At 38.5% G+C, this 27,226-nt stretch overlaps 1 protein-coding gene across 2 annotated transcripts in view; it reads right to left on the bottom strand.

The window, feature by feature from the left end:
• Nucleotides 1–20,079, bottom strand: part of DNA2 (DNA replication helicase/nuclease 2) — a 51,323-nt gene extending 31,244 nt beyond the window's left edge. Inside the window, exons 1-7 of one of the 2 annotated variants that reach the window (XM_039233216.1) lie at nt 20,034–20,079; nt 19,622–19,703; nt 18,017–18,199; nt 16,813–16,996; nt 14,413–14,558; nt 6,755–6,886; nt 1,990–2,209 (exon numbers count right to left, since the gene is read on the bottom strand). In XM_039233216.1, coding sequence (XP_039089147.1) covers nt 1,990–2,209; nt 6,755–6,886; nt 14,413–14,558; nt 16,813–16,996; nt 18,017–18,199; nt 19,622–19,689 — 933 coding nt within the window. In that variant the 5' untranslated portion in view covers nt 19,690–19,703; nt 20,034–20,079. Of the gene's footprint in view, nt 1–1,989; nt 2,210–6,754; nt 6,887–14,412; nt 14,559–15,303; nt 15,320–16,812; nt 16,997–18,016; nt 18,200–19,621; nt 19,704–20,033 lie in introns of those variants that run through there. The other variant, XM_039233217.1, reaches the window with a different exon arrangement.
• Nucleotides 20,080–27,226: the final 7,147 nt, after the last annotated feature.

The raw sequence follows: 27,226 nt of genomic DNA, 5'->3' as shown, positions 1-27,226 counted from the left end.
AGATTTAATGAGAAGGTCCCTTTAATCGCTGATTATATAATAATTTTCAATCTGAATGTTACTTCATATGAAATCTGTTGAAACAAAAAAAAAAAATCTGCTGAAATAGCATATAAAATTCCAAGGGGAAAAGGAAATTTAAGTTATATTACAAATGCTATGTTATTATATTATTTATTCCCATAATATATATTATACCATAAAAATATAATAGTACTCTCTTTCAATTTTACCTTTGCTGGTATAAAACTGTCTAGAACATAAACTTAAAAAAAATATTTGAGGCACCTGGGTGGCTCAGTCGGTTAAGCATCCAACTCTTGATTTTGGCTCAGGGCATGATCTTGCAGTTGGTGGGTTCAAGCCCCACATCAGGCTCTGCACTGATAGTATGGACCTGCCTGAGATTCTCTCTCTCACTCTCTCTCTCTCTCTCTGCTTCTTCCCCGCATATGCACATGCTCACTCGAGCTCACGCTCTCTCTCTCTCAAAATAAATAAATAAGCTTAAAAAAAAAAATGTCTATAACATACCACAGACTACCACTGTGGAGATGGGCAGAGAGGGAATAAAAATAATTAGAAAGCAAAACAGAATTTCATGTTAGTTAATTTAAGTCAGTATAAATAATATAAATTCCAGATAATTTTGAAAGACAATAAAAGATTATGTTTACCAAAGAGAAGATTAACTAAAACATGAATTTAACATGACGGTAAGACATGGTTTGATATTTCATTTTAGATAAAAATCATTATAACCAGATTAAAAGTTAGTAATACAAGAATGAATTTAGACTAATGTTTTCTACAAATATCCTATGTTAAATGCTACATGAAAACAACAGCTTCCTGGTAAATGAAGTTTAGGAAAAGTTGGGTTTATATATACCTAATACAAATCCATATTACTTTAAGATTTTCTCAGAAACATTAATATGCTAATGTGCATCATTACATCTTCAAATATACTTGGTTTCTGCAACTCTTATCACCAAAGAATTCTTTTTTTAGGAGTATCTGTTTAGTAGTTTGGCAGCATAAACTTGGCAACACTGACCTACAAATTTAGCTGTAGCCATGTATACATTTATAAACAAACTGAGTACTCTGGATACATCACAAATTGAAAAGCACTATCATAGTGGCTCCTGGCTCGCTCAGTCAAAAGAGTATATGATTCTTGATCTCAGAGTCGTGAGTTTGAGCCCCATGATGGGTGTAGAGATTATTTAAAAAAAATAAAATAAAAAGTACTATATGAAACTTAAATAACAATTATCCAAATTGCACCAAAATATGTAAAGCAGGCCTACATTTTTTTCAGATGTATATATTTAATTTTTAAATGTTTTATTTATTTTTGAGAGAGGGAAAGAGACAGAGTATGAGCAGGGGAGAGGCAGAAAGAGAGGGAGACACAGAATCCAAAGCAGGCTCCAGACTCTGAGCTGTCAGCACAGAGCCGACACAGGGCTCGAACTTGTGTATCATAAGACCATCACCTGAGCCGAAGTTAGACGCTTAACAGACTGAGCCATCCAGGTGACCTAGACCTATAATTTTAAAAATATTAAATATTCAAACAGTTTTCTTTTTCTTTTAAATGTTTCATTTTTCTTTGTTTGTTTGTTTGTTTTTGAGAGAAAGAGGACACAAGCAGTGGAGGAACAGACAGAAAGGAAGACACAGAATCTGAAGCAGGCTCCAGGCTCTGAGCTGTCAGCACAGAGCCAGATGCAGGGCTCAAACTCACTAGCTATGAGATCATGACCTGAGCTAAAGTCAGATGCTAAACTGACTGAGCCACCCAGGCACCTCAAATATATATTTTTTAATGTTTATTTATTTTGAGAGAGAGAGAGAGAGAGCAAGTGGAAAAGGGGTAGAGAGAGGGACGCAGGATTTCATCTACAAACTATAAGATTACTTGAGCCAAAATCAAAAAGCAGACACTTAACTGACAATTTTCTTAAGACTTATACCCACCTGACTACGATGTTCAACAGAATTTAATTCTTTGCCAGTTTTAAGTTCCAAAGGCATTATCTTATATTTCGTTTTACATCCTCGATGTATTTTCACACCAACTGTGACATCTATTTTGCCCTTCAATCCAAACCTAGGGGACCAAATGCTTTCTTCAATATCCAATGAGTTTATGACTTCAATATTACATGTTGAATTATTGTTACTACCATCACTTGGCCTAAAAAACAGAACACAAAAATACTTACATTAGAACACTTAGCTCATTTCTCATATGATGACATTGAATGTATTGCACAACAGAGAATGTGGGGGTGGAAAACCATCCACATACCTTTATAGCAGTGATTCTCAAAGTGTGATTCCTAGACTAGCAGCATCAATATCACCTGGGAACTTGTTATAAAAGCAAATTCTCAGGCTCCACTCCAGACCTACTCAATCAAACTCTGTAGGTGAAGCCCAGCAATTTGTTTTACAAACTCCACAAGTGATCATGATGCATGCTCAAGTTTGAGAACCACTATCCTATAGCCTCTAACTAATGTAATTTAAATTTTCTTAGTATTATCATCTATCCTTTTCAATTTATTCCTACTACACTCTTCCTAACTCGGGCCATTAATTCGTTAGTCCTAGATTACTACAGAAGTCTATTTGGACTACGGAAGCCACAATACCAATCTGAATATTCTGGTATACAATTATTACACTGATTAATATAAAATGGCTTGCATGTGGTTGCACCCAGGATAGCAAAGGTGTTTTCTTCATTAACACCATATTAAACTGTGTATGAGCTATCTTCCCCCATCACCTCTGTGGTGTGGGGCTTGATTATCCAACACTTCACCCCTATTCCCCCATGACAATCTTCAAAAGGACCTCAAGCGCTCCTACGTTTTCTCATCATTTTCTTAATCATTAAATGAATCCATCTCCGTCACTATCAATATTTAAAACTAAGTACTCAGCATTGTTGTTTATATTACAATAGGTTCTGAGTTTAAGATCTTAACTGTTAAATAAGCCAAGAGCACAGGAAGGAGAAAAAAATCTATAAACGTCAAAGGAATTAAAGGATGAAAATAACTTTTAAAGTCTCTTATACTTTTCTTAAGATTTACTTATTTTCAGAGCAGTAAGTTATTCTGCAGGAAAAAAGTCAGATAAACACTAACTTTTATTAATCCTATTTTAGACTCAAAGCCAGGTAAGATATTAAATCTAATGGAAATCTTACATGAAAAGGAAAATTTTTCTAGTAATAAAACGTATTTTAAGGGCATCTCGGTGGCTCAGTCAGTTAAGCAGCTTTGATTTCGGCTTGGGTCATGATCTTGAGGTTCATGGGTTCAAGCCCCATTCTGGGCTCTGCACTGGTGGCACAGAGCCTCATTGGGATTCTCTCTCTCACTCTCTCTCTCTGCCCCTTGCCGTCTTACATGCTCACTCTCTCAAGAAAAAAAATTTTTTTAAGTATTTTAATTTACTTAAAAATTTTTTAAGTATTGAAAAAAAATTTCAATTTTTATATGATAGCATTAGAATTATAACCATCAGAATACATGATTTAGTTGACTCTGGTTTACTAATTTTATGTTATTTATTCATATCAGCAGCTATTTCTTAACAAATGAGAATATTTTTTAAGAAAAAATGTCACCTTCAGTAATTTTTTAACTGTTTCAGGATGCTTAAAGTATAATCTCCAGGTATGTATGGAATTCAAGGAAGCTACAACTTATCTGAAATTTCTTAAATATTACTGTTTTCCCTATCCAAATGTTATCTGATCATGTTATATATTCAAATATGCTCCTATGAAATAAAGCAAACTTCATTATACACAAAATGTTACATATATACTTAATAGAAGATAGGTACTAAAACTGTTATGTTGATAATAAAATTCATTCCCCTAGAAAAAAGACTAATGTGATTTTACACCTAGATCTGTGGAATAAATGACAGTATTTCAATTTAACTATTATGATTTTAATCAACATAATGCTGTAAAACGCCTGATTAAGAATATGGTATCATGAAGATGAAGAAAATATACATGTAGCACCAATGGATGAGAAAGGCTGTCCCTTTAACTTTTAAAGGTCTCATTCTCAGGTGCCTGGGTGGCTCAGTCGGTTAAGTGTCTAACTTTGGCTCAGGTCATAATCTCACGGCTTGTGGGTTTGAGCCTTGCATCAGGCTCTGTGCTGACAACTCAGAGCCTGGAGCCTGCTTCAGATTCTGTGTCTCCTTCTCTCTCTGCTCCTCCCCTGTTCACACAAGTCTCTTTCTCTCTCTCTCTCTTTCTCAAAATGAACATTAAAAAAAATTTTTTTAAATAAATAAAGGTCTCATTTTTTGTGCTACATACTGAAGTTTTGTTGTTGTTGTTTTAAAGACTAGCTATAAACTGCTGGGAAAAGGACACAAGCTAAAATAGAGAGGAGCGCCTTCTTCACCGACATATTACTCCAATGGAATAACTGAAACAAAGAAAAGTCTTATCTGAATCCCACCCTTTCCCCAGCTTCCCGATATACTTCTTCCATCCTACCAAATCCCTTGCTGGTCCATCCTAAGCTCCCTCAGCCTCTTCTGATGGAGTCTACTAGTCTCCCCCTGTGTCCTACATACCACAACCTTACCTCCCAGAGTTCCATGTCTCTTCTGTTGCCCTGCATGTTTTCTCTAAGCAATGCCCTCCACTCCTAGGTTTTCAACTACCAGCAACACAGAGTTCTTGGAGGGTTTTAGTCACCCTGTAACACCAGTACCTAGAACAATCCTGAGCACAGACACAGCATATGGAACACATGTTTGCTGAATAGGTTAAGTCCACGAGTCTATGAGAAAATACAGCTTATGACTGCAAAAACGATGAATAAGTTTTAACCAAAAGAAAAATCATGGAGACAAAATGCTAAAACAATTAAACAGTAAAAGAAAAGCTAATATCTGAAACAATTATGAAAATGGAACTACAATTTTAATTTTCAAGCAAATTTAAAGGACTACAAAATAAACAAGAAAGGGAAAGGTGTGTAGTGAGGGAGGGTAAATAAAGATAAAGAAACAATTGGGGGAACAATAGAAGACAAAAATTAAGTTTGCAATTATTACAGAAAATCAAGAGAGACCAGAATGATAGGAATACTATAAAACAATTCAAGGAATCAAGAAAAGAATGACTATATTTTTTTAATAGTATCTTTTATTTTTAATGTTTATTTTTGAGAGACATCAAGAGACAGAGTATGAGCAGGGGAGGGGCAGAGAGAGAGGGAGACAAAGAATCTGAAGCAGGCTCCAGGTTTTGAGCTGTCAGCACAGAGCCCGACGTGGGGCTCGAACTCACGAACTGTGAGATCATGACCTGAGCTGAAGTCGGACGCTTAACTGACTGAGCCACTCAAGCCCCACAAGAATGACTGCTTAATAAATAAACGCTTAGTTGTTTATTACAATCAAGACTAAAGCACCAAGATCCATGCCCTATTCTAGACATAGGCTATCTTCTCCAAAGAAATAACAAAGGATGAAGCATTTATAAATTTATTAAAAAAAAAAAACAAAAAACACTACAAGATAGGGCCGAGGACAGGGTGGGTGGGTTGGGGGATGCCTGGGTGTTCGACTTTGGCTCAGGTCATGCTCTCACAGTTCACAAGTTCGAGCCTCACATCAGGCTCACTGCCATCAGCACAGAGCCTGCTTTGGATCCTCTGTCCCCGTCTCTCTGCCCCTGCCCAGTGTGCACATGCTCTATCAAAAATAAACAAACTTTGAAGAAAAAACACTATAAGGGGTGGCTAGGTGGCTCAGTCAGTTAAGCATCCAACTCATGATTTCAGCTTTGGTCATGATCCCAGAGTCATGAGATGGAGCCCTACACTGGGCTCCGTGATTAGTGTGGAGCCTGTTTAAGATTTTCTCTCTCCCTCTGCCCCTCTCCCCTGCTCAAGTGTGGTCTCTCTTTAAAAACAATTAAATTAATTTTATTTTTTAAGTCAATTTATAAATAAATACATATTTCAAAATTTAAAAAAAATAATAAAATAATATAAAAATCTAAATCCTGGCAAACTGTGGTGATGGTGCACAACTCAACAGATATATTGCAAGTCACTGAATTGTAAATAATAATAATAATAAAATAAAAATAATTAACATCCTGCTGAAAGATACAGGATTCAAAAATTTTTTTTAAGTTTATTTCTTTATTTTTGAGAAAGAAAGAGACAGTGTGAGCAAGGGACGGGCAGAGAAAGGGTGGGAGAGGGTCACTCTCTGACCCTCCCCTGCTCACACTGTCTCTTTCTCTCTCTCAGAAATAAATAAAAAAACACTAAAAAAAATTTTTTTAAATATAATTAAAGTAAAATAAGCAAACTAAAAAGCTAGTTGTACTAACTTGACCTTTTAAAAAGCTTTAACTCAGGGCGCCTGGGTGGCTTAGTCGGTTAAGCGTCCGACTTTCGCTTAGGTCATGATCTCGCGGTTCGTGGGTTCGAGCCCCGCGTCGGGCTCTGTGCTGACTGCCAGCTCAGAGCCTGGAGCCTGTTTCAGTCTGTGACTCCCTCTCTCTCTGACCCTCCACTGCTCATGCTCTCTCTCTCTCTCTCCTAGAAATAAATAAAAAAATATTAAAAAAAGAAAAAAATAAATAAATAAATAAATAAAAAGCTTTAACTCAACATACAGAATGAAATCCTGGTCTGAACATATGAATACCATATAAACAAAATGAGTTGCTTACAGAGAGAGCTGTATCTGAGGAAAGTCAGTTGAAATATATTTATGCATGAAGTCTCTGGCCCATTTAGAAAATGAAGGAAGATACTCCTCTACTTCTTGCTTTATCTTATCTTGATTCAAATTTAAGCGATACCTGCCAAAATAAGAGATTAAACATGAAAGCATAAATATGAAAAAAGTAAATAAGGACAAAAACATCCAAATAAGAAATTTAAGATACCCATCAACTAATAAATGGATATTTAACGTGGTGTATACATGGTACACCTAGCTGGCTCAGTCATAGAACATACGACTCATAATCTCAGGATCATGAATTCAAGCCCTACAATGGAGACAGAATCTACTTAAAAAATAAATAAATAAAATATTTTTGTGGGGGGTGTCTGGGTGGCTCAATCGGTTAAGTGTCTGATTTCAGCTCAGGTCATGATCTTGTGGTTTGTGGGTTCAACTCCTATTTGGGGCTTGATATCAGCACAGAGCCTGCATCATATCCTTTGTCCTCCCTGCTCTTTGCTCTTCCCCCGCTCATACACACACACACACACACACACACACACACACACTCTCTCTCTCTCTCTCTCTCTCAGTAATAAACATTTTTTTTAAAAATCTTTTTTTTAATGTGGTGCATATGTACAATGGAATAATATTCAACCTTAAAGACAGCAGAACCCTCTGAGCCCTCCAACAGAATCGGTTCAGCAGGGAGGACAAAATTAGCAACCCTAGCTCTGCCAAGACTATGTCTCCTGAGCAACGTCAAGCTGAAAGAGAAGCTGAAATTCCTCAAGCCAGACAGCAACTGCTAATACCAAAATACCCCAAATGATCACACATTCAGAATACCAGAGGTGCAAAGGTTATCCTTAGAAAAGGCTGCTTGAAATCTGGCAACTTCTAGTTGATAAAAGAGGTAGGTGAGAATGCGGGAAAACAAGGATTCATATATTGTCAGCAAAAATGTAAATTAGGACAATGCCTATACAGAACAATATGGCAATAATTATCAAAATGTTATTTATTTATTTATTTATTTTTAAATTTCTTTTTTTTTTTTTTAATATTTTTATTTATTTCTAGGAGAGAGAGAGAGACAGCGTGAGCAGGGGAGGGTCAGAGAGAGAAGGAGATACAGACTCTGAAATAGGTTCCAGGCTCTGAGCTGGCAGTCAGCACAGAGCCCGACGCGGGGCTCGAACCCACGAACCGCGAGATCATGANGCCCGACGCGGGGCTCGAACCCACGAACCGCGAGATCATGACCTAAGCGAAAGTCAGACGCTTAACCGACTAAGCCACCCAGGCGCCCCTTATTTTTAAATTTCTGAGAGAGAGAGAAGGACAGCATGAGCAGGGAGGGTCAGAGAGAGAGGGAGATACAGAATCTGAAACAGGCTCCAGGCTCTGAGCTGGCTGTCAGGACAGAGCCCAACCCGGGGCTTGAACCCATGAACTGTGAGATCATGACTTGAGCTGAAGTCGGACGCTCAACCGACTAAGCCACCCAGGTGCCCCCAAAATGTTATTTATTTTTGGGATGCCTGGGTGGCTCAGTCGGTTAAGCATCCAATTTCAGCTCAGTTCATGATTTCACTGCTCGTGAGTTCAAGCCCCATGTAGGGCTCTGCTGACAGCTCAGAGCCTGGAGCCTGCTTCAGATCCTGTGTCTCCCTCTTTCTCTGCCCCTCCTCTGCTCATGCTCTGTGTCTCTCCTTCAAAAAAAATAAATATTTAAAAAATACATTTTTAATGTTTATTTGTTTTTTAAATTTTTATTTATTTAAGTAATCTCTACACTCAAAGTGGGGCTCAAGCTAACAACCCCAAGATTAAGCTCAGTATTCAAAGTACTAGATGTACCCAGACGAAATCCTGTCCTGGAGGGGGAAAACGGTATGAAGGACATTACTGAACAAAAATGTGGAGAGATCAGACAAAAATATTCTACGAATATTAAATTTCCTGAAGTTGAAACCATACTATGATTACATAAGAAAAAAGCCTATTCTTAGGAAACACACTATACATCATGATTTTTAACTCAGGGGCATAAGCCCTGAGCCCAACTGGCTGATCATTAGTGACAACAAGCCATGAGCAAAGTCCTTGGCTAGCAGCAAGCTGCCACACCAAGTACGTAGGCCCCTTATCCAGCCATCGAACATCACCACATGCCTGGCCCCAACCACCAGAGAGTGTGGGAAGGAAAGGCCTGAAGGCAAGGTGAGCAAGATCAGCTCTGCCCATTGCAATGGGCCCCTGAGCCCACAGGGCACCCCAGGTCAACCTGTTCTATGGCTAGTGTCTTCATGGTATAAAGCCCACTGGGTATGCCATGATGTATACTGCTCAACCATAAGAGAAAAATCTATACATACACACATACACACATTTAGCAGATGAATCCAAGTAAATAGTACATGAATATTGTCTGCATTAATCTTGCAACTTTTTTCTAAATTTGAAATTATTGGGGCGCCTGGGTGGCTCAGTTGGTTAAGCATCGACTTCGGCTCAGGTCATGATCTCATGGTCCATGAGTTTGAGCCCCACTTCAGGCTCTGTGCTGACAGCTCCAAGCCTGAAACCTACTTCGGACTCTGTGTGTGTGTGTGTGTGTGTGTGTCTCTCTCTCTTCCCCTCCCCCACTCGTTCACGCTCTCTCTCCCAAAAATAAACATCAAAAACTTTTTAAAAAATAATAATAAATTTGAAATTATTTCCAAATAAAAATATTTTTAAAATGTTTTAACTACATATATTCTGTGGCCCAACAAATTCCACTTGTAAGTATTTAACTCAATATATGCCTCACAGGTATGAAATAAAAGACGTAGAAAAGTATTTCTTAGGGGTGTCTGGTTGAGTCAGTAAAGCACGCGACTCTTAATCTCAGGGTAGTGAGTTCAAGCCCTCCATTGGGTGTGGAGCATACTTCAAAAAAAGTCTTGGGGTGCCTCAGTGGTTCAGTTGGTTGAGCATCCAACTTAGGCTCAGGTAATGATCTCACAGTTCATGGGTTCAAGCACCATGTCAGGCTTTGCTCTGACAGTGCCGAGCCTGCTTCAGATTCTCTGTCACCCTCTCTCTGCCTCTCCCCTACTCAAGCTCTCTCGTTCTCAAAAATAAAAAACATTCAAGAAAATGCTTTTTAAATATCTTCTAAAAAGATATCTCTTACATGATTGCTAATAAAAACAAAGACTGAAATGCCAAGGAGATACTTAAATAAATTATAGTGCCTCCATACAATGAAATATGCCATTATTAATTAAAAATGAGACAGCTTGGTCAGTATTGATATGGAATGATCAGCAAGATTTAATCTTTAAGTGTACAACAATCAATATACATGGTATTGTACAATTTTAGTGTGGATGCACACACACACACACACACACACATTGTCACACATAAAACGTTTGAAATCTCTGTGAAAGGACACATAAGAAACTGATAGCAGCGGCTGCATTTAGGGAAAGTAACCAGGTGACAGTAGGATACAGGGAGAAAGGACTTATTTTTTTTTACTATATATCTTCTTGTACTATTATAATATGGCATACACAAATTTGTAATCTTTTTAGAAATAATAACTTATTATTTTAAAAAATACCTGCACAATTGGATAAATGTTTCCTTTTTAAAAAATTATTCTTTTTTAATGTTTATTTTTGAGACAGAGAGAGAGAGAGAATACAAGTGGGGATGGGGCAGAAAGAGAGGGAAACACAGAATCCTAAGCAGGCTCTAGGCTCCGAGCTGTCAGCACAAAGCCCAACGCAGGGCTCACTTATGAACCATGAGATTGTGACCTGAGCCAAAGTCAGACACTTAACTGACTGAGCCACCCAGATGCCCCTGGGTAATCTTTTCCTAAATCACTTTCTAACCATCTTGGAGCCATTCTTCACTGTCATGATCTCCTTACGCAGATGCTTCCAAGTGTTTTACTTCTTACAGAGCAGGACTCTTTTTAAAATCTCCAAACCAGTTCACACTCATTATTTGATGGCTTCTGCATTTAAATCTCCCTTTTTACCAAAAACCATGAAATATCTAGGAATAAACCTAACCAAAGAGGTGAAAAATCTATGCACTGAAAACTATAGAAAGCTTATGAAAGAGATCCAAGAAGACACACAAAAAATGGAAAAATAGTCCATGCTCATTGATTGGAAGAACAAATACTGTTATAATGTCAATACTATCCAAGCCAATCTACATATTCAATTCAATCCCCATCAAAGTAACACCAGCATTCTTCACAGAGCTAGAACAAACAACCCTAAATTTGTATGGAACCAGAAAAGATCCCAAATAGCCAAAACAATCCTAAAAAAGAAAACCAAAGCTGGAGGTATCACAATTCCGGACTTCAATTTGTATTATGAAGCTATAATCATCAAAACAGCATGGTCCTGGCACAAGAACAGACGCATAGATCAATGGAACAGAATAGAGAACCCAGAAATAGCCCCACAAACATATGGCCAACTAATCTTTGACAAAGCAGGAAAGAATATCCAATGGAACAGACAGTCTTTTCAGCAAACGGTGTTGGGAAAACTGGACAGCGACATGCTGGACCACTTTCTTATACTATACACAAAAATAAACTCAAGGTGGTTGAAAGACCCAAACATAGGACAGAAAGCCATCAAAATCCTATAGGAGAAAACAGGCAACAACTTCTCTGACCTCAGCCGCAGCAACTTATTACTTGACATGTCTCCAAAGGCAAGAGAAACAAAAGCAAAAATGAACTATTGGGACCTCACCAAGATAAAACCCTTCCGCATAGCAAAGGAAACAATCAGCAAAACTAAAAGTCAACTGACAGAATGGGAGAATATATTTGCAAATGATGTATCAGATAAAGGGTTAGTATCCAAAATCTATAAAGAACTTACCAACACAACACCCAAAAAACAAATAATCAAGTGAAGAAATGAGCAAAAGACATGAAGAGACACTTTCCCAAAGAGGACATCCAGATGGCTAACAGACACATGAAAAGATGCTCAACATGATTCATCATCAGGGGCATAAAAAAAAAGAAAAAAGGCACTATAGTTTCCTGCTTGCTCACTTCATAAGACCCTTTAATTTGAAGTAGCACCTGCCATGTTGTGAGGACACCTCAGACAGAGCTACAGAGAGGCTCACAAGGCAAGAAAATGAGGCCTCATGACTATAACAGTCAGCTAGGACTGCAGGCCGCATGACAACAGCTGTTTGCATCATCATGGAAGCATATCCTCCCTTCGAATGACTACAGCTCCACAAGGGAGACCACATGGGAGACTCTGAGCCAGAACCATCCAGCTAAACCACCTCTCAATTCCTAACCTACAAAAACTATGAGGTAATAGATTAGATTCTAGTCATTAAAAGCCACTAAGCTTTGACGTGATTTATTTCAGGGGAATAATCAATTTAACACACAACAGATAAGGCATCACTGTATGCTGATTAAGATATGACAAAAAAAAGTTAAAACTCTTAAATGTTTGGCAAGTGTTGGCAAGGATGTGGAAAAATAAAAACAAACAAACAAACAAAACGCCTCTGTTGCATTGTTGGTGGGAATACAAACTGATGCAGTCACTATGGAAAACAGTATGGAGGTTCCTTAAAAAATTAAAAATAGAATTATTCTTTGGTCCGTTAACCACACTACGGGGTATTTACCCCAAGAATACAAAAACACTAATTTGAAAGGATTTATGCACTGCCTATGTTTGTAGCAGCATTATTTACAATAGCCAAATTATAGAAGCAGGCCAAGAGTCCACTGATAGATGAATGGATAAAGAAAATGTGATACACACACACACACACACACACACACAATGGAATATTACCCAGCCATAAAAAAAGAACGAAATCTTGCTATCTGCAATAACATGGATGGTTCTAGAGAGTACAATACTAAGTGAAGTAAGTCCATTACAGAAAGACAAATACCGTATGATTTCATGCATATGTGGAATTTAAGAAACAAAATAAATGAACAAGAAACAAAGAAAAGAGACAAACCAAAAAACAGACTCTTAACTATAGAAAACAGAGTTATCAATGGAAGTAGGTGATGGAATGGTAAAATAGGTGAAGGGGATTAAGTGTACACTTATGATAAGCACAGAGTAATATACAGAATTGCTGAAATCACTATACTGTACATCTGAAACTAATATAACACTGTATGTTAACTATAGTGGAATTAAAATTTTTACCTTCATTAAAAAAATAAGTTTCTAATTTAAAATTTTCTAATTTCTAATTTTAAAAAAGAAAATGGGGCACCTGGGTAGCTCGGTTGGTTAACTGTCCTACTCTGGATTTCAGCTCAGGTCATGATCTCACAGTTTGTGAGTTCGAGCCCTGAATCAGGCTCTGTTTTGACAGCACAGAACCTGTTTAGGAGTCTCTCTCTCCCTCTCTCTGCCTTCCCCTGCCCATGCATACACACATACAAACACACTCTCTCTCAATCTCAAAACAAATGAATAAACGTTAAAAAATAAAAAAAGCAAAATATAAATAACAGCTGTGTTTTACTGAAATGCAAAGTGGCAAATAAGGCAATAAACAGAACTCTTAAAGCAAAAGCTTTATGAAATCTACTCATGTTCTGAATGTCATGCTATGTAGTCATGACCAAGGGAGAACTTCTCTTTCAGTTTGTATCAGTTGCTATGAGATTATATAAGATGCCTAAAAGCACTGAACACAATGCTTGACATATGTCAGGGATCTAAAATGTTTTTTTTTTTTTAATGTTTATTTATTTTTGAGAGACAGAGAGACAGAGCATGAGCAGGAAAGGGGCAGAGAGAGATAGAGACACAGAATCTGAAGCAGGCTCCAGGTTCTGAGCTGTCAGCACAGAGCCCAACACAGGCTCGAACTCACAAGCCCTGAGATCATGACCTGAGCCGAAGTCGGATGCTTAACCAACTGGGCCACCCAGGAGCCCCTAAAATATTTTTAAGACAATAGGCTGTATGTCATTAGTAAATATGTCATGTAGCATTTTGGAACACACTTTTCCATATGAACAGCGAAACAGAATTACATTTGTCAATTAATCTGGAAATCAAAATTGCACTAATAAAAATACTTTAGTAGTGGAAAAAAAAGATAGTCTACAATAGGAGGGACGACAGAAACAGCCAACAATTAGCCATTTGTAGGTTTATGTATATTCTCTCCACTGTCGCAAAAGTTGGCAAAATAGGATTTACTGCCTTTTTCAAAACCTTTAAAAAATAGTAACCTGTTCAATCCTAAAACTGTCAAAGCTAGAATGTAAAACTAGGTCCATCTGATTCCCAAACCCATACAATTTTCAATGTGTCATATAACTAGAAGTAAGGCAAAACATTTTTTACACTCTCTGAGAACAGCTGAAGAATCTACTGTACACATGTACAGAATATTCAGGGATTTTTTTAGCTCAAGAGTTTCTATTCTGCAATTTCGGAAACTCTTCACAGAACTGCAGTGGGGTACTTACTACAACCCTAGAATCTGTATTCTAATATCACTCAGATTTATATGTAATAGCTTACTAGCCAAATACCTTCTAGAGTCCAGGAATAGATATTATAATGGAATTGTACCTATAGCATGTCTCGTACTACTTACATTTCCTTCAGATGCTTTATTTCTTGAATAGTTTGAATAGCATATTCTTGTAGCTTTTCTGGGGCAAAGCTAGTGCTTATTGCTTTTTGAAATACTTCATGAAGAACTGTACCAATCAGCATTTGACGTGTAGCTGGATTAGAGCTCTATTTAAAAAAAAAAAAAATACAGACATTCTATTTCACATTAACACACATGAACTCATATTTACTACTTAACCTATTTTAACCATAGCCAAACTGTACTAGTGAGACAAATGCAAAAATATTAAACAATTTTTATTCTAGTAAGTAGAATTACAGATGACTTTCATTTTCTTCTATTCAGAATTTAGAATTAATTTATAAGCATGTTATTTTTTTTTTAATTTTTAAAATGTTTTGTTTATTCCTGAAAGACAGAGAAAGAGAGCATGAGCCAGGGAGGGGCAGAGCATAAGAGGGACACAGAATCCAAAGCAGGATCCAGGATCTGAGCTGTCAGCACAGAGTCTGACATAGGGCTTGAACTCCTAAGCCGTGAGATCATAATCTGAGCCAAAGTCAGACGTTCAACTGACTAAGTCACCCAGATGACCCACAAGCATGTTATTTTTTTTAAAGAAAATCAGTAATTTCCACTTGGAAAATATTAAAAATAAACTATATGAAAAAGGCTCAACATATTCTCAAATATTTAATATATTCTTTTCTAATTTCACTTTATAATCTACCCAATAAAACGGAATAAAGCCATGGCTCATAAACTCATGTAAGTAAAAGACATTATTCAAACATAAAATTTAAATTTACAGCACAGATTTTTGACAAGTTCCCTCCACTCAAAAAGAAACAGTATTTAAAAACAGAAAAGGGCACCTGGGAGACTCAATTGGTTGAGTGTCTGACTGACCTCATCTCAAGTCATGATCTCACAGTTCATGGGCTCTATGCGGACAGCTCAGAACCTGGAGCCTGCTTTGGATTTTGTGTGTGTCTCTCTGCCCCACCTCGCTCATGTTGCCTCTCTCAAAAACAAACATTAAAAATAATTTTTTAAAACAGAAATGAAAACAAAGACACGTTATTTCTCAATTAACCCTTTTCTTAGCCTAGATGTTCCCCTTAAAGCTATAAAAAAACTAGATAAAGTCCACCAAAACATGCTTCAGGAATTTAAAAAATTAATTTACTAAGGGATTCTCTTCACTATTTATGCAAGTTCTTTACAAGTCTAAAAGAATTACAAAGTAGTTTTTATAAGAATTTTTGTTTTTACATACATATAAATTGTATAATTTTTAAAATACCCTGAAAGTAGAAATAAACAAATAAAAACCCAGGTTCTATAATAAATCGAACTGAAACAAAGAGGGTGAGAATAGGCAAAACTAATATAGATTAAAAGATAAAAAGAAACTTAGGAGACATATCAGACCATAAATCAAAGACTCTGTTTGGGGGTGCCTGACTACCTCAGTCAGTAAAGCATGTGACTCTTGATCTCGGGGTTGCGGCTTCAAGCCCCACACTGGGTACAGAGATTCCTTAAAAATAAAATCTTAAAAAAAAAAAAAAAAAAAAAAAGCCTTGTTTGGATTCTGACTGATCCTAACAAACCAACTGAATAAAAAACTATTTTCTATTAAAGACATAGAGAAATAATGGGACATTATCTGGCCATTATATTAATTAAAGGAAATACTTTTAATTTTATGGTATATGATAAAGATATTATATTTACATTTTTAAAAGATCCTTCATTTACATGCAAAATAGCATAATGTTGGAGAACGGCAAACTGGGTACGTGGGAATTTATTATAATCATCTATTTGTGTATGTTTGAAATTTTCCAGAATGTTTTTTTAAGAGAGATGGTCACATTTATTTTTATTGGAAATTGCATGAAGCCAAGTTTGGAAATACTTAGATGCATTAAATAAAAAAATATCATCACTGGGGCACCTGGGTGGCTCAGTCGGTTAAGCATCCGACTTTGGCTCAGGTCATGATCTCACGGTTCGTGGGTTCGAGCCCTGCATTAGGTTCTGTGCTGACAGCTCAGAGCCTGGAGCCTGTTTCAGATTCTGTGGCTCACTCTCTCTCTGTCTCAAAAATAAAAAAAATAAAAATATCATCACTTACATTACTTTTATCATTAGAATTAATTATTAAGTGTTGATCAAGATTCAAAGGATTCAGTCACCTGGACTTGAGTCCCAACACTGCCACTTACTAGCTACAGTAATTCTTGGTAAGTCATTTAACCTCTCTGAGCCTGATTTTCCTCATCTGTAAAATGCAGCTGATTATACCATCTACCTCACAGGAATGTCGTGAGGAATAAATGAAATAAGAGTATAAAAGTGCTCTGTAAACTCTAAGACCCTGTAGAAACATTAGCTGCTAATATTATTCACCCTAAAAGTTTCACTCAGGACAGCTCTTCTCATACATCGAATACTACTGGCTATGCTTGTGCCAGAAATCAGCATGTCTGGATATAAAATCAAATATCCAAAATCTTCATCTATTATCCAAGTATCAGATACACAGTCTCCCTCCAAATGAATGATGTCACCTGGCTCCACTGGTACAGAGCACCTAAAAATAAAGCAAAGTATACATAGTTTAGGTTCCTACATTTAAATATATTCAGGAAGCTTCAAAAAGCAAATGAATATTTTACCTGAAGGAACAGTATTTGTAAATTTCTGGATCTTTCAAAATAATTCAATACTAGGATGCAGTCTTCTGAATCAACTCCTAGTCACTTTACTCCTTTCTACCTTTGCAATACAACTGAAAACACTCAGGGGTCTTTCTTATACATCAAAAAGGAAAACGGTTTAGTGTTAGCATCATCTGCTGCAAAAGCTATCAAATCTTTAATAGCATTAATACATACTCCAATTATGGATTAGCTTAGTTCAATAATAACTCTCTCAATCCTAAGATTTCTAGCATTTCTACAGTTTCTGTAAGTCTTGAGACATGAAGCTAAACCCAGTGTGTTAAGAATAAAAACATACTGGGGCAACCGGGTGGCACAGATGGTTAAGCATCTAACTCAATTTTGGTTCAATCTCCTGAACTGTGAGACTGAGCCCTAATTTGGGACTTCAGAATGGAGTCTGCTCGGGATTCTCTCTCCGCTCTGTTCTTTCCCCAAGCTCTTGTGCACACACACATCTTAAGTTGGACGCTTAACTGAATGAGCCACCCAGGTTACCCCGTAATTAATTTTCGAATGACAATAAAGATCAAGTTTTATTTTATTTTATTTTTTAATGTTTTATTTGTTTCTGAGAGAGAGACAGCATGAGCAGGGGAGGGTCAGAGAGAGAGGGAGACACAGAATCTGAAGCAGGCTCCGGTCTCTGAGCTGTCAGCACTGAGCCCGACACGGGGCTCGAACCCACAAACCGTGAGATCATGACCTGAGCCGAAGTCAGGCGGTCAACCAACTGAGCCACCTAGGTGCCCCAAGATCAAGTTTTAGAATAAGGGCTTTGAGATGCTGAGGTAATGAGCAAAATGTTTACATGGAATTAATTCAGATCAATATTTACTCCCTTAAGATTCTTAAGCCAGATCAGTACTCAAAGTCACACAAAAAATTACCAGTCATTCCTAAGGATACACAGTTCTTTATATTTTAGTGACTGGGAACCAGTGATGATTAGGTGCTTTTCATGGTTTCCTTCTTCATTCTGTACAGTATTGACTGCTAATACCAGGTACCGGTTATCCATTCCTCGGCTCAGAACTGTTTTAGAAAAGGAAGCTTCCACTTTCTTCTGAAATCTAAAGCATACACAAACAAAACTGCTGTAGCATGAAATAAGCCATCCAACTTCCTTTATCTATAAACCAGCCTTCTAGTTTTCTAGGTTTGTTTCTTCTAGAAAGTTTATCACAATGACTATTAGCTAAAATAGGTAAAAATTAAGACAGCAAAGACATAGCAGAATTCCTATTATAAAACTTCCCAAAAATAATACCATTTAAAACATGCTTAGGATATGAATTTTTCCAAATACTGTATTAGTACTCAGGAGCTCCGTGAGACATCCATGATTATGAGGATTAAGGATAAATTGAGAAATATCAAATAACAAATTCCTGCCACTGGTCCAAACCCTCCCAAAAAGGAAATGTCTTGTACACTATCTTTTTTGTAAATGAAAAGTATTGTTAGGGAAAACCATAGAGTGAGCGGTTTGCTGAAGTCCTACCTTAAGCCACAGTATTATATTAATCTTTAGGAGCCTACTAAGAAATCATCTAATCTAACCTACAATTTAATGAAGAAAATCTTTCTGTAAAATCTCAGTGTGAATCAACTAGCGCCTACTTCCTAGAGAAAAGCAAGCTTAATACCTGTCACATTAGTTCATTCACACAGTAACTCAAATCAGGAATTTCTCATTTATATTGGGCAAGTCAACTGCACAATACTTTTAGCCGTTGATGCCAGCCGCCTGAAAACTATGCAGAATTGCTCTAACGGCTCTAGAAAACATCAAGTCCCTCTTTAGTCTTTCCAGTTTGACTGCAGCCTTTATCAGTGACAGTATGAGTCCAAAGTCATTATCTCTCTAATTATAACACCAAATGCCTTCCATATTACCCTAAAATTATCTTTGCCACCCAAACCTAGACTCTTACTACTTTGTAATCACCTCATTCAACTACTCCAGGAAGCCTCAGGCTGTGAAATTCCCAAGGGTCATTTGGGACGCCTTAAGGATCTCGCTAAGGTATTGCTGATTAAACCCCAAAACGCAAAGATCCATCAACAATAAGTATCGTTATTATTAACTGAAAATAATTCCACGCCATGACTCTGGGTCAAATTGCCCTGACCATTTAGTCCAAGTAGGGATGCAGAGTTCCCCGTGAGATAAGCTTCTCCAACTACACATCGAGAAAAGCATCTGGCAGTTGCAATTTCCCTTTATGAAGGCTAGTTGAAGGCGGCTGGCACTCGCCGAACGCCGACAGGAATGAACTGTTGAGTGAGCAGTCTTCGGGCTCCGGCCCAAGTGCGCCCCCAAAGAGAACCCTGTGAAACAGATCCCAGCTCGGGAAACTCGTCGGGCGCCCTGGGACCCGAGAGAGGTCATTTTATCCCGAGCCCGGCTCCCCGGGTTGGGTGCCGCCTCTCCCTCTTCTTTCTTTCAAATCTCCCGCCTTGCTCCCAGACCCTCCCTCCGCTCCACTCACAGCTCCGCCGGCGGACCAGCCTCTCCCCCGAGACTCTTCGACAACTCCAGTTCTTCCAGCTGCAACATCCCGGGCGCAGACACTGCAAACAGTCGCCAGTTAAAATCAGGGAAACAGAGCACCTCAGAGTAGAAAAAGAAGCGCGAGTCCGCGAGGCGCCGCGCGCATGCGCATGCCCGCCTGCCCGCCGCAGTCCCAAGTGACCTGCGCGAAGCAGCCCCTCCCAGCCCCGCGCGACCCGGGCGGAGCGCCGCACCTGGGCGGAGATCTTAGGAGATGCTTGCTCCCTTGCTTTAGCGTTTGGAAACCAGGGAGTTTTCGTAACGTGGCCCTAACCAAATACTCTTGCATTTTCTCTACACACGCCAATCCATGCTCAACACACACTCTTGGTTAGAAGAGAACCAATTACCCAAACCCAGGCGTCCCTTGTTAGAGTGCGTAATTTTCCATTCTTTAGGGAAACAACCTCGCCTCCTTTTTTTCTAGAAAATTGAGAAAATAGAAGCCATCAGATAGGAACGTCCTCATGATGTCAGGACTAAATCTACAAAAGTACTAACATCCGTTCTTGTCTTATATCCTCTTTCCACTTTTTTCAGCAGTGGACAAAGTCCACTGATGAATGAGAAATACTGCTTATATTCACTCAAGAGCCTTCTTTCTTCAGCTCTTCGGTAATTCTCTTGTATCATCAATGTGGCCCTCACTAGTGGATTCCTCTCAGACTTGTAATGTGGCCCAGTGTCTCCCACCTTTCAAAGATGTTACCTTGGGGAGCCTAGGTGGCTCCCTCCTTTGAGCGTCTGACCTTGGCTAAGGTCCTGATCTTGCTGTTGGTGAGTTAGAGGCCCTGCATTGGACCCTCTGCTGTCCTGGAAGAGCCTGCTTTGAACCGTCTGTCTCCCCTCACAACCCCCCCACCTCTCTCTGCCACTTCCCGGCTGGTTCTCTCTATCTCAAAATAAATAAACTTTAAAAATTAAATAAATAAAGATGTTACCTTGATGGATTTATTTCATCTCTCTCCTGGTCACCCTAAGAGCAAAACTTTTTTTTTTCAGTAATGTATATACCTAACATGGGGCTTGAACTCACACCTTGAAAGAGTCACTGGCTCCACTGACTGAGCCAGCCAAGCACCCCCATCATCCCATTTTAAAATAATCTTTATGGAGCACCTGGGTAGCTCAGTGGGTTAAGCATCTGATTCTTGATTTTGGCTCAGGTCATGATCTTATAGTTCTTGAGTCTGAGCCCTGCATGGGGCTCCAAGCTGACAGCATGGAGCCTGCTTGGGATTCCCTCTCTCTCTCTCTCTCTCTCTCTCTTTGCCCTTACCCTACTCTTAATCTTAAAATATTAAAATAATCTTTATCAAAAGTCATCTTTTATATTCATGTTTATTCATACAAAATTTATGAGAAATTCTTAGAAAAAATTTTCTTAGAAAAGCCTTCCCTGCAATAGATACAGATTTTTTTTTAATGTCTGTTTTTGAGAGAGAGACAGAGAGAGCATGAGCAGGGAATGGGCAGAGAGAGAGGGAGACACAGAATCCAAAGCAGGCTCCAGGCTCTGAGCTGTCAGCAGAGCCCCATGCAGGGCTTAAACTCACAAACCATGAGATCATAACCTGAGCCGAAGTCACATGCTTAACCGACAGAGCCACTCAGGCGCCCCAATACATACAGATTTTCAACCTATGACACCACACTCATCTAGTTTTCCTCCAATCTCACAGGCCCTCCTCAATCTCCTATATTGTCTCTTCATTTTCTGCCCAATCTCTAAATGTTGAAAGTCCTCTGATTTCTGTTTCTGGATGTATTTTTCTGTCCACCAATTCCCTAGGTTTTTTCAAACATTCTCATGGCTTTATTTTATTATTGCTTTTAATTCTTGTGGCTTTAAATACCATCTCTATCCTGCCAATTCTCAAATTCAGGTGTAAAGGCAAGGCTTTTCCTCTGAATTCAAAAACACAACTACTACTTGATATCTACATTTAGAAATATTGGGGGGGCGGGCAGAGTCTTTAATTATAACATGGCCAAAATGGAATTTTTAATTTTCTTGACAGACCTATTATTCTTCTCAGTAATAGCAGTATTCACCCAAAACACAAGGCCAGAAACCCAGAAGTCATCTTGATTCTTTTCTGTTATTGCTTACATCCAATCCATAGGCAGACATAGATTCAACCTCTAAAACTATCTTGAATCTCTTCATTCCTTTCCATCTCCACTGTCAGTACCCTATCATTATCTCTAACATAGAAAACTGCAACACACTGTTTTGTTAAGTTTATTTATTTATTTTGAGAGAGAGGGAATGCATGCATGCATATGGTGGAGGGGCAGAGATTTTATTTTCAAGTAATCTCTATACCCAATGTGTTGCTGGAACTTACAACCCTGAGATCAAGAGTCACTCTCTCTTCTGACTGAGCCAGCCAGGTGTCCCTGGTCTCTTCTGTTCTTTTTTTTTTTTTTTTTTTTTTTTAATATTTTTATTTATTTCTAGGAGAGAGAGAGACAGCGTGAGCAGGGAAGGGTCAGAGAGAGAGGGAGTCACAGACTGAAACAGGCTCCAGGCTCTGAGCTGGCAGTCAGCACAGAGCCCGACGCGGGGCTCGAACCCACGAACCGTGAGATCATGACCTAAGCGAAAGTCGGACACTTAACCGACTAAGCCACCCAGGCGCCCCTGGTCTCTTCTGTTCTAATGTGATTTTGTGTGTGTGTGTTTGTTTTCGTTTTTAATTTGAGAGAGAGAGAGAGAGAGAGAGAGTGTGTGTTTGAGTGGGGGGAGGGGTGCAGAAGGAGAGTGAGAGAATCCCAAGCAGCCTCCACACTCAGCACGGGGCCAGAAGTGGGGCAGGATCCCACAACCCTGGGACAACGACCTGAGCCAAAATCAAGAGTCAGGTGATCAACTGACTGAGCCAAACAGTCACCCGTAAAGTGAGTAGTTTTTATAAAGTACTTTTTCTGCATCTACTGAAGGATCATGTGCATTTTCTCCTTTATTCTGTTATTATTGGAAATTACACTACTGACTTTAGATTCTTAAACAATTTGGCAATCTTAGGATAAACTCAGTAATGATATAATAAACTTTTTATGTATCACTGGATTTGATTTGCTAATGTTTAATACTTTAATTTAATTTTTAATTTTTTTAAATGTTTATTTATTTTTGAGTGACTAGGGGAGGGACAGAGAAAGGCGGACACAGTTCTAGGCTCTGAGCTATCAGCACAGAGCCCAACATGGGGCTGGAACTCACGAACCATGAGATCATAACATGAGATGAAGTCTGAAACTTAACTGACCGAGCCACCCAGGAGCTCCTATTTTCTTTTTTTAAAGTAATCTCTACACCCAACTCATGACCCTGTGATCAAGAGTCACATGCTCTATTGGCTGAGATATCCAGGCACCCCAATTTGATATGTTGTTAAGGATTTTCTCATCTTTGCTTTTGAAAGATACTGCTCTATAATTTACCTGTAAAAACTTTGTCAGGTTTCGATATCAAAGTTATGCTGGCATCATAACATGAGTTGGGAAGTGCTCTTTGTCTTCTAATTTCTGAAAATTTGTAAATTATTTCCTTCTTAGATGTTCATTAGAATTCACATCTGAGCCTGGAGTTCCTTTTTTTCTTTAAGATTTTTTTTTTTTTTAAGTAATCTCTACACCCAGCATGAAGCTTGAACCCACCACCCTAAGATCAAGAGTTGCACACTCCACTGAGCCTGCCAGGCACCCAGAGCCTGGAGTTTCTTTGCGGAAGAATTTTTGATAAATACAATTTTTTAAATTGGCTGTGTAGATTTTTTGTTTCATCTATGGTGGTTTTGGTGTGATTTTCAAGGTATCTGTCCATTTCATCTAAATTGTTAAATTCTTTGGCAAAGAGTTATTTAGGAATTCCTTATTATCTTTTTAATATTCCTAGGATCCCTAGTAATGTCCTCTTTTTAATTCTTTTTTTTTTTTTTTTAAGAATTCTTTGAGTTTTTGGGGCGCCTGGGTGGCTTAGTCGGTTAAGCGTCCGACTTTCGCTTAGGTCATGATCTCGCGGTTCGTGGGTTCGAGCCCCGCGTCGGGCTCTGTGCTGACTGCCAGCTCAGAGCCTGGAGCCTGTTTCAGAGTCTGTGATTCCCTCTCTCTCTGACCCTCCTCTGCTCACGCTGTTTCTCCCTCTCTCTCCTAGAAATAAATTAAAACCTTAAAAAAAAAATTTAAAAAAAGAATTCTTTGAGTTTTTTCTTAATGTTTATTTATTTTTAAGAGAGAGAGAGCACACGCCCGTGTGCACGCACACAAATGGGGTAGGGACAGAGGGTCAGAGAGGGAGACACAGAATCCCAAGCAGGCTCCAGGCTCTGAACTGTCAGCACAGAGCCTGATATGAGGCTTGAACTCAGACCAAGAGATGACTTGAGCCAAAGTCAGATGCTCAACCAACTGAGCCTCCCAGGTGCCCCTTCTTTTTTAATTCTTAGTTTAGTACTTTGTATTCTTTCTTTTTTAGTTATCAGTCTAGCTAGGAACTTAACAATTTGTAGATCTTTTCAAAACACCAGTTTTGGCATTTGTAATTTTCTCCGTTGTCCTAATGCTGATTTTTGTTGATTTTTCTTTTTTTTCTAAATGTTTACTTATTTTTGAGAGAGATCGTGAGCAGGCCAGGGGCAGAAAGAAAGGAAAAGGATCTGAAGTGGGCTTGGCAGGGCATCTGCAAGCCCAATAAGGTGTTCAAATTCACGAACCATGAGATCATGACCTGAGTTGAAGTCGGACACTCAACCAACTGAGCCACCAAGGAGGGCATCCCTGATTTCTCTTTTTTTGGATTATTTTTAATTTAAAAAAATGTTTTTATTTATTTTTGAGAGAAAGAGAGACAGAGTGCAAGCTGGGGAGGGGCAGAGAGAGAGGGAGACACAGAATCTGAAGCAAGCTCCAGGCTCCAAGCTGACAGAACAGAGCCCAATGCTCATGAACCTCGAGATCATGAGTGGGGCTGAAGTCAGAGACTCAACTGACTGAGCCACCCAGGTGCCCCCCCTGATTTCTGTTTTAACTGCAAACTTTGTGGACAAAGCAGAGTGATCTTTGTAAAAACATAATCAGACAATTTTATTCCCCTACTGAAAACCTTCAAGCATTTCCCGTTGTATTTAGGAAAAAAGACAAAATTCTTACCATATCCTTTAGAGCCCTCAGTGGTCTGGCCTTTGTGTACTTCTCCAACCCGGTTTGTTGCTTCTCATTCACTCACAAAGTTTCATTCACAGTGGATTTTTGACAATTCCTATACAAGCCAAGCTTTTTCCTGTCTGAGGCTATTCTCTTCACCTGAGGTCATTGTACCCCCACAACTCTGCATAGCTATTTCCTTTTTATTTTCCATGTGTCAGCCTAAAGTATAGCATATTAAAGAAACAGAAACTTTCCCTTGACGATTCTAAACTAGCTCTCTGATCCTTACACCTCACAATTATTCTCTATAAAGTGACCTACTTACTTAACAAGCACTTACCATAAACTGTCATACTTTTATTGATTAGTTTATGTTTCTTGACATGAAGTATAGCATCAAGGCTAGTAGATTAGGCTGTAGATTCAGAGTGGCTGAATTTGAATCCTGGATCCACCACTTACTGTGTGAATTTGGGCAAGTTATTTGATCTTCCTGGGCCTCCGTTATTCCATGTGTAAAAAAGAAATTTTAATTAGTACCTATCTTAGAATTGTTGTAGAGATAGAGGTAAGGCATTAAAAGTACATAAAACAGGGGCATCTGGGCGGCTCAGTCGGTTAAGCATCCGACTTTGGCTCAGGTCATGATCTCACGGTTTGTGGGTTCGAGCCCCACATCGGGCTCTGTGCTAAGCGCTAGCTCAGAGCGTGGAGCCTGTTTCAGATTCTGTGTCTCCTTCTCTCTCTGACCCTCCCCTGCTCATGCTGTGTCTCTCTCAGAAATAAATTCTTAAAATTTTTTAAAAAAATTAAAAGTACATAAAACAAAACATGGAACATAGTAAGTCCTCAGGAAATATGCATGACTTAATTATCATCGATTTCTAAGGCCTAACACAATGTCTGTTATTCAAAGAATGGATGTGAGGAATTGTGTAAAGTGTTCAGTTTTTATTCAAGTATGTCAGGTATCATTGGCCCAAGTCCTCAAGGCAATGCATTACTCACATAATATAGGTTTTATTATTTGCCATTCATCTTTGCTCAAATTAGCAACAGACTTTTCTTTCTTTTTCTTTGTTTCTTTCTATTTATTTATTTAGAGGGAGACAGAGACAGCATGAGCAGGGGGAGGAGCAGAGAGAGATGGAGATCAGAGAGAATCTCAAGCAGGCTTCATCCTGCCAGCACAGAGCCGAAGATGGGGCTTGAACTCATAAAATTGTGAGATCATGACCTGAGCCGAAACTAAGAGCTGGATACTTAAATTGGTCAAGCCACCCAGGTACCCCAGTAACAAGACATTTCTGCGAAATAAACCAAATGAATTTCTTACTAAATTGTTCCTCCCATGGTCTATTTGTGCTTTATTTCTCCCTACTGACATAAGGTCTCCAAAAACAGGGGCTGAGCCTTCCTTCGTCCCATCAGTAGACAGACATCACTGAGGAGCTATTATGGTGAGTACCATACCCTGTGCTCCTTATAGTAAATGAAGATATGGCTCTGCCCTGGAGAGAACCAGTTTGGAGGGACACAGATAAACAGGCAGTTACCATAAAGTGTGGTACACACCCTATTAGAAAAATACCTGGTGTTAAATGCTATTGGACATCCAAATCAGACTATAAGTACAGCTAACAGATCTCCCAAGGTGAGTCCCCCATAATGCTGATATAATGCCTGACATACACAATATGCTAAATAAATGGATGTGGAATACCCAGGGGGAGAATAGTGTAAGATATATACCAATTAAACTTTCTTTTTTTTAACATTTTATGTATTTAATTAATGTTTATTTATTTTTGAGAGAGAGAGCATGAGCCAGCAAGGGGGAGAAAAGGGGGTGGGGAGCCAGAGGATCCAAAACAGGTACAGGCTCTGCACTGACAGCAAAGAGACCAATATGGGGTTCAAATTCATGAACCTCAAAATCATGACCTGAGCCAAAGTTGGACGCTTAACCGATTGAGCCACTCAGGCGCCCCTACCCATTAACCTTTCTAACTCCATACGCTTAAGAACTAAGAATCATACCTCATTTAATGCCTAGACCAGACCACTGTCCCATTCTATAGACCAAAGGGCTATTCTCACAAAAGGCAGGAAAAGAGTAACAATGGAAATCAAAACAGAAATAGACATCTTCAGTGGAAGATAACCTGGCAAGATACACTTTGGGTCATCAATCTGAAAATATAAATCAAATATAATTACAGTCATTATTTTAAATATTCTTGCATTCTGACTATTATGTTTAGCATTTGTGCTTCAATATAGTAAATAGTTAAAAAAGAGAAATAATGGTCAAAATATGAATAAAATTTATTTTTAATATCCTATGTTATCTGTAACAGACATAGAATGCAAATTTTTGCTTAAAAAA

This window comes from Hyaena hyaena, unplaced genomic scaffold, assembly GCF_003009895.1.
Source record: "Hyaena hyaena isolate Hyena2069 unplaced genomic scaffold, ASM300989v1 scaffold_73, whole genome shotgun sequence".
Taxonomy (NCBI): domain Eukaryota; kingdom Metazoa; phylum Chordata; class Mammalia; order Carnivora; family Hyaenidae; genus Hyaena; species Hyaena hyaena.
Note: the sequence above shows the minus strand (reverse complement) of the source record. Positions and strands in the feature narration are given on the sequence as shown.